The sequence below is a fragment of the Lissotriton vulgaris genome, chromosome 6 (genome assembly GCF_964263255.1).
Source record: "Lissotriton vulgaris chromosome 6, aLisVul1.2, whole genome shotgun sequence".
NCBI lineage: Eukaryota > Metazoa > Chordata > Amphibia > Caudata > Salamandridae > Lissotriton > Lissotriton vulgaris.
The window spans coordinates 1488975427-1488994202 of NC_141694.1; the positions used below are offsets into that span (position 1 = coordinate 1488975427).

The 18776-nt window shown below is 51.6% G+C and overlaps 1 protein-coding gene across 2 annotated transcripts in view; it reads right to left on the reverse strand.

Moving 5' to 3' along the window:
- PSME4 (proteasome activator subunit 4) overlaps positions 1–18776 on the reverse strand; it is a 2155241-nt gene that overhangs the window by 487286 nt on the left and 1649179 nt on the right. For both annotated transcript variants that reach the window (XM_086927646.1, XM_086927645.1), the window contains one exon: positions 5315–5400. In XM_086927646.1, the coding sequence (XP_086783772.1) occupies positions 5315–5400 (86 nt within the window). The remainder of the gene's footprint in view (positions 1–5314; positions 5401–18776) is intronic.

Consider the following 18776-nt stretch of genomic DNA (forward strand, 5'->3'; position numbering starts at 1 on the left):
AACCAGCGGAACTGTCTATTGTCACTGAGTTGGGTCTGAAGCCCTAAGGACCTTACTATCTTTAAGGCGTTGCAGCGCAGAATCCACCTTAGCTCCAAACAAGCGGTTTCCATCAAAAGGCAAGTCCAGCGATGTAGTCTGAACATCAGGGGAAAAGCCTGAGCCGCGTAACCAGACATGCCTATTCGTTGCTACAGAAGACCCCATTGCTCTGACTACAGACTCCCCCGTGTCCAGCCCAGATTGGATCACCTGACGGGCAATTTAGGAACAACTTCCTTAGCTGTCTCCATGAGGGCATGAATGCAACGTCTCAAGAGACATGTGACGTTTGTAGATTTCAAGGCCATACTCCCAGACGAAAAAAACTTTTTGTCTGACTGCTCCGTCCGTTTTGATCTCCTATCCGCAAGCGTGGATGGGAAAGACCCTTCCGATAACTCAGAAGAGCAATAAGAGCAAGTTACTTACCTTCAGTAACGCCTTTTTCTGTGGATACAGTATCTGCCTGTGGATTCCTCACCTTTTGAATTACCCCTGCACCAGGATTCAACGGAAATTCTTTTTCTAGCTCTCCCACGTCGACGAGGACGTCACAATGGAACGGCTCTACACGCTACTCCGCGTGATGTCATTGGAGCCATAAGTAGACCTCGTCGGCGTGCTGAAGTCAGTTCCATCAATTTTTTCTGTGCCTTCGAGGCGAACGGGAGGACCAACAACATAATACAAGTATACACAGTATACAAAATATATATACAGAAATACATACAGTATGTAGGTAATGAGGAAAAGCTAAAAACCAAAGCATTTCCTAACAACAAACTGCATGGCAAGAACCTGACATATGAAAAACAACAATGTCAAACAATAAGAAGTTTTTCGGTATATGCAGGTGGACAAAAGGGAGGGGGGGTCGACTGTGAGGAATCCGCAGGCAGATACTGTATCTACCAGAAAAAGCATTACCAAATGTAAGTAACTTGGTCTACTAATGGATACATCTGCCTGTGGATTCCTCACCTTTTGAATTGAATCCCCGAGCCGTACCTCTCCCAGAAAAGGGTGTCCACCAACCTATACCAAAAAATGCTGCAGCACAGAACGTGCAAAATGGCCATCCCTCCTAACCTCCAAATTTAAGCAGTAATGCTTTACGAAAGTGTGGAGAGAGGCCCAAGTTGCCACCTTGCAGATGTCCACAACAATTTACAAACTTGGCCCATGTAGAGGAATAAATAGATTTGGTGGAGTGTCTCCTGGCTAATAAAATAACATCCACCACATCCAGTGGGAGAGAAAAATAACTCAGGTAGCTCTGTTCAATCTCAAGGCATGAAGGTGCAGGCTCTGGAAGTGGGGGTGTAAAACCTTCCCCCTGTGAATGCAAGAGGAGGTCTGTCCTGAGACGGAGATGGAGCCGAGGGTGGCCAATCCGGGGCGATCAATATGACTTGGGCCCGGTCTTGGCAAATCTTCCTCAGAACCCGAGGGATCAAGCGTACGGGGGAAACGCGTAAGGGAGTTGAGATCCCCAATCCAATTGAAACGCGTCCTTCAACGCTCCCCGCATCGGATACTGAAGACTGCCGAACGACGGGCAGCGCACATTCTCTTGAGTGGCAAAAATGTCCAACTGAGGAAACCCCCACATCTTCAAGATGTGATGGACCACCTCCACTCGTGATCAGCCGAGTATCGCCAACTGAGACTGTCTGTACGCACATTTAGCACTCCAGCCAGATGATTTGCAATTACACAAATCTAATGGCCCTGAGCCCAGGACCAAAGTCGCAGAACCTCTCTGCAGAGATGCTACGACCCTACCCCTCCCTGGTTGTTTATGTACCACGTCGCTGTAGTGTTGTTGGACTGACCCCGAAGGGAGGGAAGGAAGTCCTTGAGAAACAAATGAATTGGACGCAATTCCAGAAGGTTGAAGTGGGGCAACCTTTCCTCCAGCGGCCAAAGACCCTACTTCTTCAGATCCCCCAGATGAGCACCCCACCCTAAAGTGGATGCAAACGTGATCACCGTGGCTACCAGCAGAGGAAGTTGAGAAAGCTTCCCTTGAGCAAGGTTGCCCTGCACACTCCACCAAGACAGATCCGCTGCAGTGTCTCTGAATAGTATGACCATCTCTCGGAGATCTCCGTTGGGCTAATACCATTGGCTGTGGAGGCACCACTGGAGTACCCTCATGTGCCAGCGTCCATGGTTGGCCAACAGTATGCAGAAAGCGAAAAGACCGAGCAAGCGTAAGACCTTCAGGACTGGAACAACCACTCCATCGTTAAACAAATAAATAATCTCCTGAATGTCGAGAATCCTCTGCAGAGGCGGGTAAGCTCGACACATATTAGTGTCCAGTACTGCCCCTATGAACAGGCTGCGCTGAGAGGGCACCTGATGAGATTTGGGTACATTTATCTAGAAACCCAAGTCGAACAACAGCTGTGTTGTTACCTGCAGATGATGCAGCACCATGTCTGGCGACTTTGAGAAGCCAGTCGTCCAGATCGGGATTCCTGTTTACCCCTACCTTCTGAGATGAGCTGCCACCACTGCCATCACCTTTTTGAAGACCCGAGGTGCGGAATTAAGGCCAAAGGGAGAAGCGCAAACTGGTAGTGCTGAGAACCTACCATAAAATGGAGATACTTCGGATGCGACTTCAGGATGGGAATGTGAAAATACGCATCCTGTAAATCGATCGATACCTTCCAGTCTTCCTGCGGAAGCGCCAGAAGAACATAAGCTAGGGTCAACACCTGGACTTTCTCCTGCTTGAGGTAAAAATTCAAGACCCTGAGGTCTAGGATCCGTCTTTACCTGCAGTCCTTCTTGGGGATCAGAAAATAACAGGAGTAACATCCCTGACCCCTTTTCCTGCTCCGGAACCACCTCTATTGCACCTTTCTGTAGTAAAGGAACAACCTTCAGCTGCAGGAGCAGCAAATGTTCCTCTAAGTGCCAGCCCTGGTGAGGGGGGTAAGGAGGTGGAAGATCTTGGAAGGGTAGGGGGGACCCATTCTCTACAAGATTTAAAACCCAAATATCTGATGTAACAGATTTCCAATCTTGTAGAAAATGGGACCATTTGCTCAGAGTCTCTGTTTCCTGAGTTTGAGGAAAAGACCAAGCCGACTGTTTAGAACAAGAAGCATGCACTACCAAACTTTCTGGAGAAGGATGAGCGGAAAGAAAAGCAGGATCATTAGGAGCAGGCCTGTACCTCCTTGCCACCATCCTTGAAACAGCAGGGCAGTTTAAGGCTTCGGCCACACCTCCAGAATTGTCTCTGTCAAAGCCTCATCAAAAGCCAAACGAGGCTCAATCACAGAAGATGGGGATTGTAACACTTCTGTTAGAATATTTGGTCTGAAGTCAGCTGTGGGTAACTGCAGGTCTAAAAGTTCAGCAGCATTCCTGATGACAGCATGGTTTGGTGCAACACCCTGAGAAGGCAAGGCCTTTGGAGATGTAAGCTCCCACTCTGAAGAAGTATCTAGACCACTTGCCTCACTATAGCCTTCAAATTCATTAACAGAATTCTCAATCTCACCTTCTTCAGCCTCCTGCTGATATTCCTCCTCCTCCAACAGTTTTTAGGACTCCCTCCATGACCACAACTTCGGAACAGGTGTCGGTAGGGCTAAGCTCAGAACTGGCGCCAGCGTCGATGGAATGTCTTCTGAAGCAGGCAACGACGCCCAATCGAAGTCGTGAGGAAGAAGGACCAGAGACTGTGATATCGGCGTTGAAAACCTCAGAGCCGGAAACTGCCAAGACGGCGCTGTCGGCATAAAGGGCACGAAGGGTGCCTGGGCATATTGTTGAGGAACGCCCAAATTGAAAGCAAGCGAAACGACGGGTCCTGACGGAGCACCAATAGGGTGGGCTGCCCTGGCAAACATGCCGTACATCACATTAGGAAAATGCGAAGGATCTGACGCAGGCCCAGGAAAGAGTGGATAAGGAGCAGAGTCTGAATCGACTCGAGGCTGAAGCCCTGGCGCTGGGGCATCGGATCCAGAACAGGTCAGGGAACAGACATAGGAGAAGACATCCTAGGCTCCTGAGAAACTCTTGGTGCTGGAGATATCCTTGGCGCCGGAGAACCATTCGGCATTGGTGAGCGTGCCGGAGAACCCCTCGGCGTCAGTGAGTGAACCGGAGTCGCTTGAGGAGAAGGAGACGGCGAGATGACATCTTTAGTACGACGTCGCGGAGCTGGAGAAGGTGACCACGAAGCTCTACCCTTCGACGAATGGCGTCAAGAACCATGCCTTCTCTTCTTCTTGTGCTTCTTCAACTTCAAAGTATGCGAGTTTGACGACTTCAATTTTGATTCTCTTCTCCTTTCTTGCTTAAGCCATAAAAGCTTAGCCTCACGCTCTTTCAAAGCCTTTGGATTCATCTTCCAACAACTGGAGCAGCCTCCGACGTTGTGATCCGAAGAAAGGCACCAGAGACAGTCCTCGTGGGATCAGTGATGGACATATATCCCCCACACTCCCTACAAGGCTTAAATCCAGACTTCTTTAAAGTAGCTATCACACTGCTACTCCAAGAATGAAGAAACAAAGTAATAACAATACCAAATGAAGAGTCCCATTAAACCGTTACACGTCTAAGGTGGGGAAAAATGGGAACTGACGTCAGCAAGCTGACGAGGTCTTCTTGTGGATCCGGTGAAGTCATATGGAATTGTGAGCAAAGCAGTGCCATTGTGACGACCTTGTTGAAGTGGGAAAGCTAGAAAAAAGTTTCTGTAGAATGCTGGTGCAAGGGTGATTCAAAAGGTGAGGAATCCACAGGCAGATGAATCCATCAGAAACAAGCTGCTCTACACTCCTTCAAGATAAAACTGAAGGCTGCTCTCCACAGCTACCACTTTGAGATCTTTCAAAGGTTTTTAAAGACCACTAAAATCACCATAAAGGTTGTATAGATTAGTGCAAGGTGCATCACTTAAATAAGTGTGCACCATATACTAAGCCAGTCACCGACAACAATGATGCACCGACAGAAGACTTTTCATTGTAGAATTATTTTCTGGTGCAACATAGGTAGAGAATTTTGATCACTTGTCGTCAGAGGACATTACAAACATCCACCCAGCCAAATATGTAAATAGCGTTTGTACCATTAATGTCAGCGCCCAGACATCTAGGGGTGAAAGTGCTGCACTATACAAATGTTGACTGATTGATGTTATCCATTTCTATACAGCTGTCACTCGTTTAAAGAAATGCGAACATCTGAGAATTCATTTTGCTGAAAAACATTGCTTGAGCTTTAAAAAACGTACCTTAAAGAGGATAGGCAAAAGCTGTATTTGTTCTGGCACAGCTGTAGAAAACAGTCTGCCTGCACTTGCGATTAACCACTTCAATACTAGGAAAAAGAACAAATCCAGATATTTGAAGTTTATATAAAGGCCCTCATCTACAGTGAGTTTCAATTATCAATAATGATTATATTATGATCAAAAAGATTTCCCTTCAACAACACCCATATTTGCCAGCAAAGATACTCAACCCTTAAAGTTTTTTGTAAACATATAATCGCATTTCAATACATGTGACATTTTATATAGTCCCATGCATCAAACAACACGTGCTACTAAGCACTATAACAGAACTTAAAAAAATAAATAAACAAATTTGATGGAACTGTTAAAGCTAACCCTACTAAAACACTGGGAATACCTCTCGGAGGAGCATGTACCTATCGGACGAGTTACTTACCTTGGGTAACGATGTATCTGGTAGAGACACAGTCTAGCGCAGATTCCTTAACTTAGAATATCCCCAGTAGTCAGACTGGATCTGGAAATCTTTCCGCAGCAAAACCTCTGCTCGCCGGGGGTGGCGATGCACGGCTCCGCCCTGACGTCGTCCTCAGACATGACGCACCAGTTACTACTGGTGTAACGATATATCTGTAAGAGACATTAGTCAGTGATAGATTCCTTACCTTAGAATATCCCCAGGCGTCAGACTGGATCCGGAAACTTTTGTGTAGCAGTACTCTTGCGCGTCGGTAGGCGTCGTCTGCGGCTCCGCGTCCGGCGTCGTGGGCGCCGTGATGACGTCGTCGGAGTACTTAGACGCCGCCTCCGCGTGCTGACGTCAGTGTGAGAAGTTGGCTTGATATATAATGTTCACTATTCTAGTGAGCACTTTGTATCAGTCCAAACAACCCTTATTGATGATTGGTTGTAAGTCAACCTTATAGACCAGCTATCCTAGTAGCATGGATACGAGCAGTCTTCGGGCTAAACTCTAGAGGGCGTGTTAAGCCAGCTGTTATACCATCACATATACCCCTTGAACACCAAGTGAAAGGACACCCCACAAGTGTTATGAAAATAAACAGTGTATTTATTTAGATCACAACAGCCCTGTACTCTTTATGAGGACAGGGTACTAAGCACACAACAAAACTCTTACGAAAATACTATAAGTTGCACAATTTACACAAATGCCCGAGGGGCACAGAAAACCATATACTACAAAAGTGGAATGCGAAATTACTAGCAGGTAAGTACTGGACTAATAGGCTTTGGAATCGCTAGGACTTGACTACTGAACCTTCAGATTACTAGCAGGAGGCCTAGGTGACTCGGGTGCAGAGTGTGCACTCTCACGAGGGATGCGGGACAAAGTCTATGGAGGCTAGTAAAAGCAAAGTTAAGGATATCGGACGAATCCGACTAGTTAGGCTGAAAACGAAAAAGGATCTGGACCCTTGGATAGTGAGGCTATGCTGGGGCACCGAAATGCCGAAGTTACCTAGCCCAGGGGCTGCGGCTGTATAGGTCTGAAAAGACATCGGGAATCCTCGTTGCAGTCTATGGAGCCTGAAAGAAGAAGTTGCTGGCAGGCGACCAGTGAAGATTGTTCGGTGGATCCAAGCCTGGATCGAAGATGGAGGACACCTGTAAGCAGAGGGGACCAAGTTCTGAATCACTAGCCAGTGATTAGATGGGCACCAGGATGGCACCGGATGGAGTCACCTCGACCAGGTGAGTGGGCGACGCTGGGCTCTGCAGTCTCACGGACCAGGAGGCGTTGTCGGCGACCAGGATGGAGGTGCGAGCTGTCCCACGATGGTTGCTGCTGTCGACGTCGCTGGACCCAGGATTGGGGCAACAAGTCTTGGCAAATTCAAGCCCACGCGGTGGACCTAAAATGGCGTCTGGAGTGGACCAGGAGGGTCCGGGGTGCTCCTCTTTTGGAAGGGAGCAAGGGCCAGTCTGGAGCAACCAGACCAGCAGTGTGGTCATCGTCGGGAACACCACAAGTCAGCGGGCTAGTAGCCAGACAACGCGGTGAGCAGCAAAAAAGCAGAAGGGCCCCACGCAGATCTCGTGGATGCTGGGGGGCTGGACTTCGGTGCTGGAGCTGCTCAGGGTCGGGGCTTCTCGGACCCCAAAGCACTCACCAGAGGATCCCTCGGCGGTCGTGCTGGATAGAAGTCGTGCAGTTCTGATGATGGCCGGTCCCTCGAGGTCTCGTCGCACCTACGGTTCTCAGCTTAGCTGTAGAGGTAGGTAGAGGTCAGAGGTGCCAGGGAAGCCAGGTCTCGTCGTGCTGGTCAGTCGGATTCCGGAGGAAGGACGTGCAGCAAACCGCAGTGTTCTTAGATGGTGCCTGCGGATGCAGGGTGACTACTCCTTAGTCACAAGGGAGAAATCTTGAGAAGAAGTCGAGAGTTCCTTTCGTAGAAAGTAGTTTCAGGATTCAAAGATGATCTAATTTGGAAGGGTTCCCGCTCCTGCCTTTATCCTAAAGAAAGGGGTGGGTACGCGACTAGGTCCCGCCCTGGGGGTGGGACCAGGAAGGGGGGTGGTTACACCCCTCTCCCATGCAGGACTTTCCCCAGCTCGGGGGCTGGTGTGCCCTTGGAACTGGTTCTAGCCGGCAGATGCATAGTGAGCACCGGGGTGCCACTTGCAGTCACCTTCCTCTAAAGCCCTGCCTACCCAGGATACACAAAACCCTGTCTGGGATGGTGCTAGCACCGCCCCTGACAGGAAACCCTTTGTCCAAGCTCCCCTCGCTGGAAGGACTCCCAGCTGCAGGGGGTCAGACTTGTGTCTGTGGTGGCAGCATCCATTTTGTGATGCTGAGGCTCAAGTTAACTTTAACCGGGGTTCACAGTTACATACATGTAGTGTCCCTCTAGAAGGGTGGAATGCTAACCCCGTCGCCAGAATTGGCGAGGGGTTAGTATTCCAATTCGTATGACACCTTACTCGACATGTTTTGATAAAGCGATACCAGAGATCGCATATAACCGCGAGGATTATAATGCACTTAAGAGTATATGGTATGCGTTATCATGGAACAGCTATTAGGACTTGGTTCCGCAAGCTGCAAACAGGCTCAGCTAATGCCAGAGAGCCATCTCACACGATTCCAAGCACTCTGCCTTCAGGATTGTCAAGGCCTGCCATAGGAGTGACTGATAGGAATCTGTGTGTCCATTTTAGGGTTAGATATAGGTATACTATATCTAAAGCAAAGGGTGATTACACCACCTTGCCCCAGCTGTCGTGCAGCCAGTTGTGTCAGATTTAGATGGCCAGCCAGGGGTGGCATAATACATGCTGCAGCCCCTGGTAGGCCCTGGGTACACCTATGCCCTGAGTTACAGGGTCTGATAAGGTGGCCCAGTACCAATTGGATAATGCACCTAAGGTACACGTGTCAATTTAGTGAGAGAACAGCAAGGCTGTGGGTCTGTTTAGCAGGCCCACAGCCAGAGAAGTCGTAAACCAGTGAAGCAAAAAGCAAAAAACTGGGGTGATCATAGGATTGCAGACCCTACTCTCCTACAGTCAGTTCTTAGACACAGTTTTTCCTGGCCAGAAATGCAGAGCTATGCTAAAAACCAACACTGGTGCCTTGAAACTAGGGCCCTGAAATGGGATGTCCTTAACCCTAGATATCGGTTCGCAGAACGGGGAGGATGGGTGAGTCGGTAAGGAATCAATCACTAACTAATGTCTCTTACAGATATATCGTTACACAAGTAGTAACTTGTGCATCTGAAAGAGACACATTAGTGATAGATTCCTTACCTTAGAATAGATACCCCAGCAATACCAACCCCGGAGGTGGGTCTGCGAACCAATAATCACATCAGAACGTCCTGGAGGACGGAACGGCCAAAGAAGCCATCCCTCCGGACTTGGTTGTCCAGGCAATAATGTCTTGCAAACGTGTGCAGCGAGGCCCACGTAGCTGCCTGGCAAATGTCCTGCAAGGGCACTCCTCAGCCCAGGGCAGTGGTAGTCGCCGTGGCCCGAGTGGAATGAGCCCTCAGTCCAACAGGGGGTTCCTTCTTAGCCAAGGAGTAGCACGCCTGGATACACAAGATGATCCACCGCTAGATGGTCCGCTTGTGTACCGCCTTTCCCTTCTTGGCGCCCACGTAACCAACAAAGAGTTGGTCATCCACCCGGAACTGGCGTGTGCGATCTAGATAGTAAGAGAGCGCACGTTTTGGGTCCAGTCGGTGGAGCCTCTCTTCCTCTCTCGAGGGATGCGGAGGCGGAAAGAAGGTGGGCAAGGTGATGGATTACCCGATGTGGAAGGCTGTGACTATCTTGGGCAGGAAAGAGGGCCTTGTCCGCAACACAACCTTGTCCGGATGGACCGAAAGGAAATGAGGTTTACAGGATAGAGCCTGGAGCTCATTCACTCTCCTGGCAGAGGTGATGGCTACCAGGAAGGCAGTCTTCAAAGTAAGAAGGCGGAGAGGACAGTTGTGAAGTGGCTCGAAAGGAGCGCACATCAGAAAAGTAAGAACCAAGGTCAAGTCCCACTGAGGCATCACAAAGGGAACAGGAGGGAACGTATGTGTGATGCCTTTCAGGAATCGATTAACAATAGGGGATTGAACAAAGAAGGTTGATCAGGCAGCCTCAAAAAGGCTGAAAGAGCAGAAAGGTAGCCCTTGATAGTGCCCAGAGCAGAGCCCTGCTGGGCAAGAGAAAGAAGAAAGAGAAGAACCTCAGAAAGAGGGGCTGAGAGAGGATCCACAGCCTTTGCTGTGCACCATGCCACAAATCTGTTCCACCTGCAGGCGTATACCGACTTTGTGGAGGGATGCCTGGCTGCCAGAATGATGTTACAGACTTCAGGAGGCATGTCAAATGGCCTCAACTGTCGCCGCTCAATCTCCAAGAATGGAGGTGGAGACTGGACAGGCTCGGGTGGAGTACCATTGTAGGAAGGTGGATATCGGACTATGGTTGCCCCCAACTTTTTGCCTGGTGTTTTGCTGGTTTTCCGACTTAGTTGACCTGGGACCCTGCTATTCAGGGCCCCAGGCCTACTGCTCTCTCTGTAAAAATGGATTCCATGTACCTTAGGTACATATCTAATTGGATACTGAGTCACCTTATCAGTCCCTGTACAGTGTACCTTAGGTACCCAGGGCATAGATGTACCCAGGGCCTACCAGGGGCTGCAGCAGGTATTATGCCACCCCTGGCTGGCCATCCAAATCTGACACAACTGGCTGCACGACAGCTGGGGCAAGTTGGTGTAATCACCCTTTGCTTTAGATATAGTATTTCTATATCTAACCCTAAAATGGACACATGTATTCCTATCAGCCACTCCTATGGCAGGCCTTAACAATCCTGGAGGCAGAGTGCTTGAAATTATGTGAGATGGTGCTCTGGCATGAGCTGAGCCCGTTTGCAGCTTTCGGAACCAAGTCCTTTGTCTGTTCCATGATAACGCTATACCATATACTCTTAAGCGCATTATAATCCTCGCGGTTATTGCTAACTTTGGCATAGCATTATCAAAACATGTCGAGTAAGGTGTCATACAAATTGGAATACTACCCCCTTTAGAGGGACACGACATGTATGTAACTGTGAACCCCGGTTATAGTTAACTAGATGCTCAGCATCACAAAATGGATGCTGCCACCACAGACACAAGTCTGACCTCCTGCTGCTGGGAGTCCTTCCAGAGAAGGAAGGATTGGACTTAGGGTTTACTGCATTGGGAGGTGCTAGCACCACCCCAGACAGGATTTTGTGTATTGAGGTAGGACAGGCTGAAAGGAATGAGACAGGCCTGGGGCACACAAGGTGTCCCTGTGCATACCCCGGTTCAAACCAGTTGCTGGGGCACTCCAGCCCCAGCTCTGGCGCGAAACCGGACAAAGGATAGGGGGTGTAACCACCCCCCTTCCTGGTCCCACCCATAGGAGGGACCTAGTCATAGTACAGCCCCCTTTAGGAGAATAAAGGTAGGAGCTGGTCCCATTCCAAATTAGATTAATCCTGATTTGAAACTACAAGAAGAAACTCTGGACTTCGACATTCTGCTCCACAGAAGACTGAAGAAATCTCCCTTGTGGCCAAGGAGTGACCACCCTGCACAAGCAGGCACCATCAAGCGTCCTAGCGGTTCACTTTGTCGGCCTTCCTGCCTGGAACCAGACTTCAGAGCCCGACGAGATCCGGACTTCCAGACCTCTCCGACCTCTACCTACATCTGCAACACAGCTGAGATCCGTGGGTGCGACGAGACACGTGGGACCGGCCATCTTGAAGAAACTGCACTTCGCTTCCAGCACGACTTCAGAGGCATCCTCGAGAAAGTGCTTTGGGGATTGAGAAGCCCCAGCCCCGAGCAGCTCCTGCACAGAAGATCGGCCCTCCAGCAGCCACGAGATCTGCGTGGGGCCCTTTTGCTTGATTGCTGCTCGACGCGTTGTCTGGTCACTTGCCGGCTGGCTAGTGACCTCCTAGACGACGATCCACGAAATCTACACCGCTGGTCTGGTTGCTCCAGACTGGCCCTTGCTTCCCTGCAAAGGAGAAGCACCCCGGACCCTCCTGGTCCGCCCAAGACACCTTTTCCACTCACCGCGTGGGTTGCCTTTGCCAAGGCCTGTTGATGCCGAACCCGGAACCAACACACCCGAAAGCGAGAGCCTGCGTGGGACAGCTCGTGCCTCCATCCTGGTCGTCAAAGACACCTCCTGGTCCACATGGCTGCAGAGTCAAGCGTCCACTCTTCACCTGATCGCGACAACAGCATCTGGTTCCTTCCTGGTTCCACTCCGGTCACTGGCTAGTGACTTTGAACATTGTCCCCTCTGCTTTCAGGTCTTCATCTTCCTCGATCCATCCTTGGATCGCTCCGGACAGCTTCCTCCTGGTCGCCTGCAGCATCTTTCTTCAAGGCTCCATAGACTTCGACGCGGAAACCCAACACACTTTCACACCTATGCACACGCAGCCCGTGGGTGAGGTAACGAGAGCATTTCGGTGCTCAAGGGTAGATTGACTCTCCTAGTGTCCAGGTATCCAGTCGTTTTAGACCTAGCTAGTCGGAACTGTATTTTACTTACCTTTTTGTAATTTGTACTGTCCATTGACTTTGTCCCGCATCTCGCGTGTGAGTTCACACTCTGCACACACGTCCCGTGGGCCTCCTGCTACTTACCTAAGGTTAGGGTAGTGTAGTCCCAGCGATCATACAGCCTCTGCACAGCTCCATTCCTTCTATGGATTTCTTTATACCATTTACTTAGTATATGGTTTGTCGTGCCCCTAGGGCACTGTGAGAAGTTGGCCTGATATATGATGCTCACTAGTTCTAGTGATCACCTTGTATCAGTCCAAACAACCCTTATGGTGATTGGTTGTAGGTCAACCTTATAGACCAGCTATCCTAATGGTAGCATGGACATAGTAGTCTTTCGGCTAAACTCTTTTGGCATGTGAAGCCAGCTGTTTTACCACATATAACCCCTTGAATACCAAGTGAAAGGACACCACACAGGTTGTTATAAAAATAAACAAGTATAAGTTGCACGATTTACAATGGTGCCCTAGGGGCACGACAAACCATATACTAAGTAAGTGGAATGTGAAAGTCAATCATAGGAATGGAGCTGTCCAGAGGCTGTACGATCGCTGGGACCACGCTATACTAACTTGAGGTAAGTACTAGGAGGCCCACGGAACGAGTGTGCAGAGTGTGAACTCATACGCGAGATGCCTACAAACGTCTATGGACAGTACAGTTTTAAGAAAAAGGTGAGTACGGACATCCCTGACTAGATAGGACTAAAACGACTGTGGAACTGGACACTAGGAGAGTCAAGCTACCCTTGAGCACCGAAATGCTCGTGTTACCTCACCCACAGGCTGCGGGTGCATAGGTGTCAAGTCGTGTCGGGTTCCGGCGTTGAAGTCTATGGAGCCTGGAGGAAAAGATGCTGCAGGCGGTCAGGAGGAAGATGTCCGGTGTGATCCAAGGGTGGATCAGTGAAGAGAAGAACCTGAAAGCAGAGGGGACAATGTTCAAAGTCACTAGCCAGTGACTGGAGTGGAACCAGGAGTGGAATCAGATGTAGTCGTCGCGATCAGGTGAAGGTGGTGCTTGTCTCTGCAGCCACGTGGACCAGGTGGTGTCTTCGACGACCAGGATGGAGGCACAAGCTGTCCCACGCAGGCTCTCGCTGTCGGCGGTGTCGTCTCCGGATTAGGGGTTCAACAGGCCTTGGCAAAGGCAACCCACGCGGTGAGTGGAAACGGCGTCTGGAGTGGACCAGGAGGGTCCGGGGTGCTCCTCTTTTGGAAGGGAGCAAGGGCCAGTCTGGAGCAACCAGACCAGCAGTGAAGATTTCGCAGTTCGTCGTCTAGGAGGCCACTAGCCAGCCGGCAAGTGACCAGACAACGCGTTGAGCAGCAAAGAGGCAGAAGGGACCCACGCAGATCTCGTGGATGCTGGAGGGCTGGTCTTCGATGCAGGAGCTGCTCGGGGTCGGGGCTTCTCAGTCCCCAAAGCACTTGGACGAGGATGCCTCTGAAGTTGTGCTGGAGCGAAGTGCTGCTTCTTCCAAGATGGCCGGTCCCACGTGTCTCGTCGCACCCACAGGTCTCAGCTGTGCTGCAGATTTAGGTAGAGCTCGGAGAGGTCTGGGAATCCGGGTCTCGTCGGGCTCTGAAGTCTGGATCCTTGCAGGAAGACGACAAAGGGAAGCCGCTGTACGCTGATGGTGCCTGCTTGTGCAGGGTGGACACTCCTTGCCCACAAGAGAGATTTCTTCAGTCTTCTGGGGAGTGGAACGTCGAAGTCCAGAGTTTCTTCTTGTAAAGTTGATCGGGATAATCTAGTTTGGAATGGGACCAGCTCCTACCTTTATTCGGCTAAAGGGGGCTGCACTACGACTAGGTCCCTCCTCTGGGTGGGACCAGGAAGGGGGGTGGTTACACCCCCTTTCCTTTGTCCGGTCTTGCGCCAGCTCTGGGGCTGGAGTGCCTCAGAAACTGGTTTAGACCGGTGTATGCACAGGGACACCTTGTGTGCCCCAGGTATGTCTCATTCCTTTCAGCCCTGTCCTACCTAATACACAAAATCCTGTCTGGGGTGGTGCTAGCACCTCCCAAGGCAGGAAACCCTTTGTCCAAGCCTCCCTCGCTGGAAGGACTCCCAGCAGCAGGAGGTCAGACTTGTGTCTGTGGTGGCAGCATCCATTTTGTGAATGCTGAGGCTCGAGTTAACTTTAACCGGTGTTCACAGTTACATACATGTGGTGTCCCTCTAGAAGGGTGGAATGCTACCCCCGTCGCCAGAATTGGCGAGGGGGTAGTATTCCAATTCGTATGACACCTTACTCGACATGTTTTGATAATGCTATACCAAAGTTAGCATTTAACCGCGAGGATTATAATGCACTTAAGAGTATATGGTATAGCGTTATCATGCAACAGCTATTAGGACTTGGTTCCGCAAGCTGCAAACGGGCTCAGCTCATGCCAGAGCACCATCTCACATAATTCCAAGCACTCTGCTTTCAGGATTGATAAGGCCTTCCATAGGAGTGACTGATAGGAATATATGTGTCCATTTTAGGTTTAGATATAGGGAACTATATCTAAAGCAAAGGGTGATTACACCACCTTGCCCCAGCTGTCGTGCAGCCAGTTGTGCCTGTTTAGATGGCCAGCCAGGGGTGGCATAATACATGCTTCAGCCCCTGGTAGGCCCTGGGTACACCTATGCCCTGGATACCTAAGGTATTCTGTACAGGGACTGATAAGGTGGCCCAGTACCAATTGGTAAATGCACCTAAGGTACATGGTTGTTAATTTAGAGAGAGAACAGCTAGGCTGTGGGTCTGATTAGCAGGCCCACAGCCAGGGAAAGGCGTAAACCAGTGAAGCAAAAAGCAAAAATCGGGGGTGACCATAGGATTGCAGACCCTACTCTCCTACAGGCACCATTGTAATTTGTGCAACTTAACGTATTTTTCTTAAGAGTCCTGTCATGTGCTTAGCCCTCTGATCTCATAAAGAGTTCAGAGGTGTTTTGTTAGTAATAAATATCTTGTTAATTTTCATAACAACCTGTGTGGTGTCCTTTCATCCGGTATTCAAGGGGTTATATGTGGTAAAACAGCTGGCTTCACATGCCAAAAGAGTTTAGCCTAAGACTGCTTTGTCCATGCTACCATTAGGATAGCTGGTCTATAAGGTTGACTTACAACCAATCACCATAAGGGTTGTTTGGACTGATACAAGGTGATCGCTAGAACTAGTGAGCATCATATATCAGGCCAGGGGGCGTGGCTTGAGCGCCGATGGCGATGGTCGCCTGAGAGCTCGGCTCCGGGACTGAGCCCGGAATTATCCTGAATATCGGAGGCTGAGGGGCACCCCAGACCCCGCATTCGGTTGAGCGAGGCGACGACACCCTCCCGAGGGCCCTGGTGGAGTTTGGACGGAGGTGGCTTTGAAGAAATGCCGAAGTTTGCGGAGTGGCGGAGTGCGACCCAATATGGCGCCCGGACCCCTTTGTCCCCTTGATCGAACCTGCGGAGTTGAGGAGGTCTCGCGGGTGTCGCCCGGCACCCGGCTTCACCAGCCTCAGTTGTTTTAGACATTAGACATTGGCTGGTCCGGACCCTCTACAGCGGGACCATACTCGATTAGACGACCGGGCGGGTGCCCACGCGCTAGGGGGCGCCGGGCACGGGTGCACTCGGTTCTAGGCAGTGGTCGACACCGCGACTCCGCAACTGGCTGCGAGTTCCTGGCCGCCCCAATTACATGGCTGGCGCGACGCTCGGGCGCCACAGGACAACCGGGGGAGTTGGTGGCCCTTGCCCCGGAGCTATAGTGGGTGAACGGACTTGCCCGACTCGGAGACGGGTATCTCCGCCCCCTTATCGGTGCCCTCGGACGCCGTGGCGGTGGCGTGAGTCGAAACGGCGGAGTCTCCACGGGCTCTGGAGAAAGAGATCGCCCATTCCGGACTGGAGGGCGAAATCCCGGGACAATCGTGCTGGACACTTGCACACGGAGGCGACTACTCCGGGTCCTTTGCGGAGAGCCCCTGACAGCATGGGGAAACCTAGAGGAGCCAAGGGATCCAGCCAGGCCACCTCGGACTCTGAGGCCCAGGACAAGGAAGAACATGGAGATCCTACAAGACCTGGTGGCGCACCACTCCAACAACAATTCGACCGTGTACTGGAAGCCATAGAGGCAACTCGGTCGGCCCTACAACAGGACATTGCCCAGGTGGCGACTGGCCTGGGCCTCCTTAGGGCAGACCATGGTAAGCTCTCGGACCGGGTCAAGGAGGTGGAGAGCAAGGTGGGGACTATAGAACCGGCGCAGAGAACCCTGGCTGCGACGATAAAGGATGCCATGTCCCGAATCGAGACCCTCGAACGGAGGGCGGAGGATGCGGAAGGCCGAAACAGGAGGAATAACATTCGGGTAGTGGGCCTGCCGGAAAAGGTCGAGGAAGGCGATATGGTGCGCTACCTGGAGACATGGCTCCGAGACACGGTGGTCCCGGAGGGCCTGTCCTCCTTTTACACTCTAGAACGGGCCCACAGAGTTCCAGCGCGACCCCCACAGCAGGGACGAGCCCCGAGACCGGTGGTGGCGCGGTTGCTACATTTCCGGGACAGAGACCTGATCCTAAATGCCGCCAGACACAATGGCCCGTTCCAGGTTGCAAACAGCCAGGTGAATATCTTCCCTGACTATACCTATGAGACGCAGCGCAAGCGGTTCTCCTTCCTGGCGGATAAGCGTGAACTCAGGAGTGAAGGCATCCAATATTCACTCCTATTTCCCGCGAGGCTCCGAGTCATTGTCGACGACAAAACCCAGTTCTTCGACACCCCGGAGGAGGCCTGTGACTGGCTCGAACTGTACCGAACAGGGAAGGATGGTTATAACGCCTCGACCCATCAGGCGGAGGAGCCGGAACAAAGGAGGCGATCTAAAAGGGTCAGGAACCGCCGCGGCCGCACAGGAGGACCCTCGACAGCGGAGACATCATCTGAGCGGCGGGGAGTGTTGGAAGTTCTGTCGGAACTGTCAGGAGCAAGGGGCGAAGACGTCGAGGAGGAGGAAGAAAACCCGGGTGCTCAGGGGGCACCATCGGACTCGGAAGACTCAGTAGCAGACAGTACCCACACACCAGTGATCACACCGAAATCGGTGGAGGACCTTCTGGACGGACAGGGGTAATGGGATCGATTGCCTTGTTTTGGGTGGGGGCCCGACGGGGGGGAGGCGGCTGCCGTCCTCTATTGCTGACAATGGGAGAGGGAGGGTCGGGAGGCTTCTACTCTTGCCCCGAAAGATTTTGACACGGGAGGGCTTATGATAGTCCTAGCAGCCTGGGCGACGAGGGCCCACTGCCTCCGCTCAGCCCGCACCTGGCCCATAAGGCCTTCCTACGGTGGCGACCGTAGGACTAGCAGGGTTTTTGGGGTTGTTCTCCGTAGAAGTTTGGATGGGATCTAGATGGTGCAGTTTGGGTCCTGTTCTGGGGTGGTTGGGAGGGGGTTTTGTTTGGTTTTGGGGGGTTTGGTTCTGGTTGGGGAAAATGGCCGCCGACAGCGCTGGGAGGAATGATGGTTTTTCTTTGTGGGGACCCGGACGGAGGGACTGTGCAAGAACACTTTGGGACAATGGCTGATGTTGCTAACTTGAAATGTATTACTTGGAACGTGAGGGGGCTTCACACTATGTCTAGGCGTCACAAGGTCCACGCTTATTTAGTGCGTAGGGGAGTGCAAATGGCGCTGCTGCAGGAAACGCATCTGAACAAGGCGGAAGGGGCGGCGCTTCAGCGTAGGTGGCGAGGGCAGGTCTTCTCCACGGCGTTCTCTGCTTATGCCAGGGGGGCGCTTATATGGATCAGGGCAGGAGTCCCCTTCCGGGTCACGAGGACAGTGTTAGACCCGGAGGGGCGCTTCGTGGCCATATCAGGCACGCTAGGAGGGAGGGACTTGAATGTTTGTTGTGTGTATGCCCCTAATATGGATCAGACTGCCTTCCTTTCCGGGTTATCGGGCTCGTTGGCCCACTTTTTCACCGGTCCCCTCCTGCTGGGGGGAGACTTCAACTCCGTGGTAGATGTAGATATGGACCGCTCGCATCCCCCGCTCCCCGACTCCCCGGTCCGGCGGACGGCTAAGGGCCGTCAAGATTGGCAGACCCGCTGGGGTTTGACGGACATCTGGAGGGCGCATCATCCCGCGTCTAGAGACTATTCGTACTTTTCGAGCCTCCATGAGCTGCATGTCAGACTGGATGGCTTCCTTGGTTCGTCCGAATTAGTCTCGGCAGCGGTCCGATCGGAGTATTTGTCGCGGACCATTTCGGACCATAACCCCCTCCTACTGGACATTCGCTGGTTCCCTGGGACGCCAGCGGTACCCACCTGGAAGATGCGCCCCGAGATCCTCGAGGA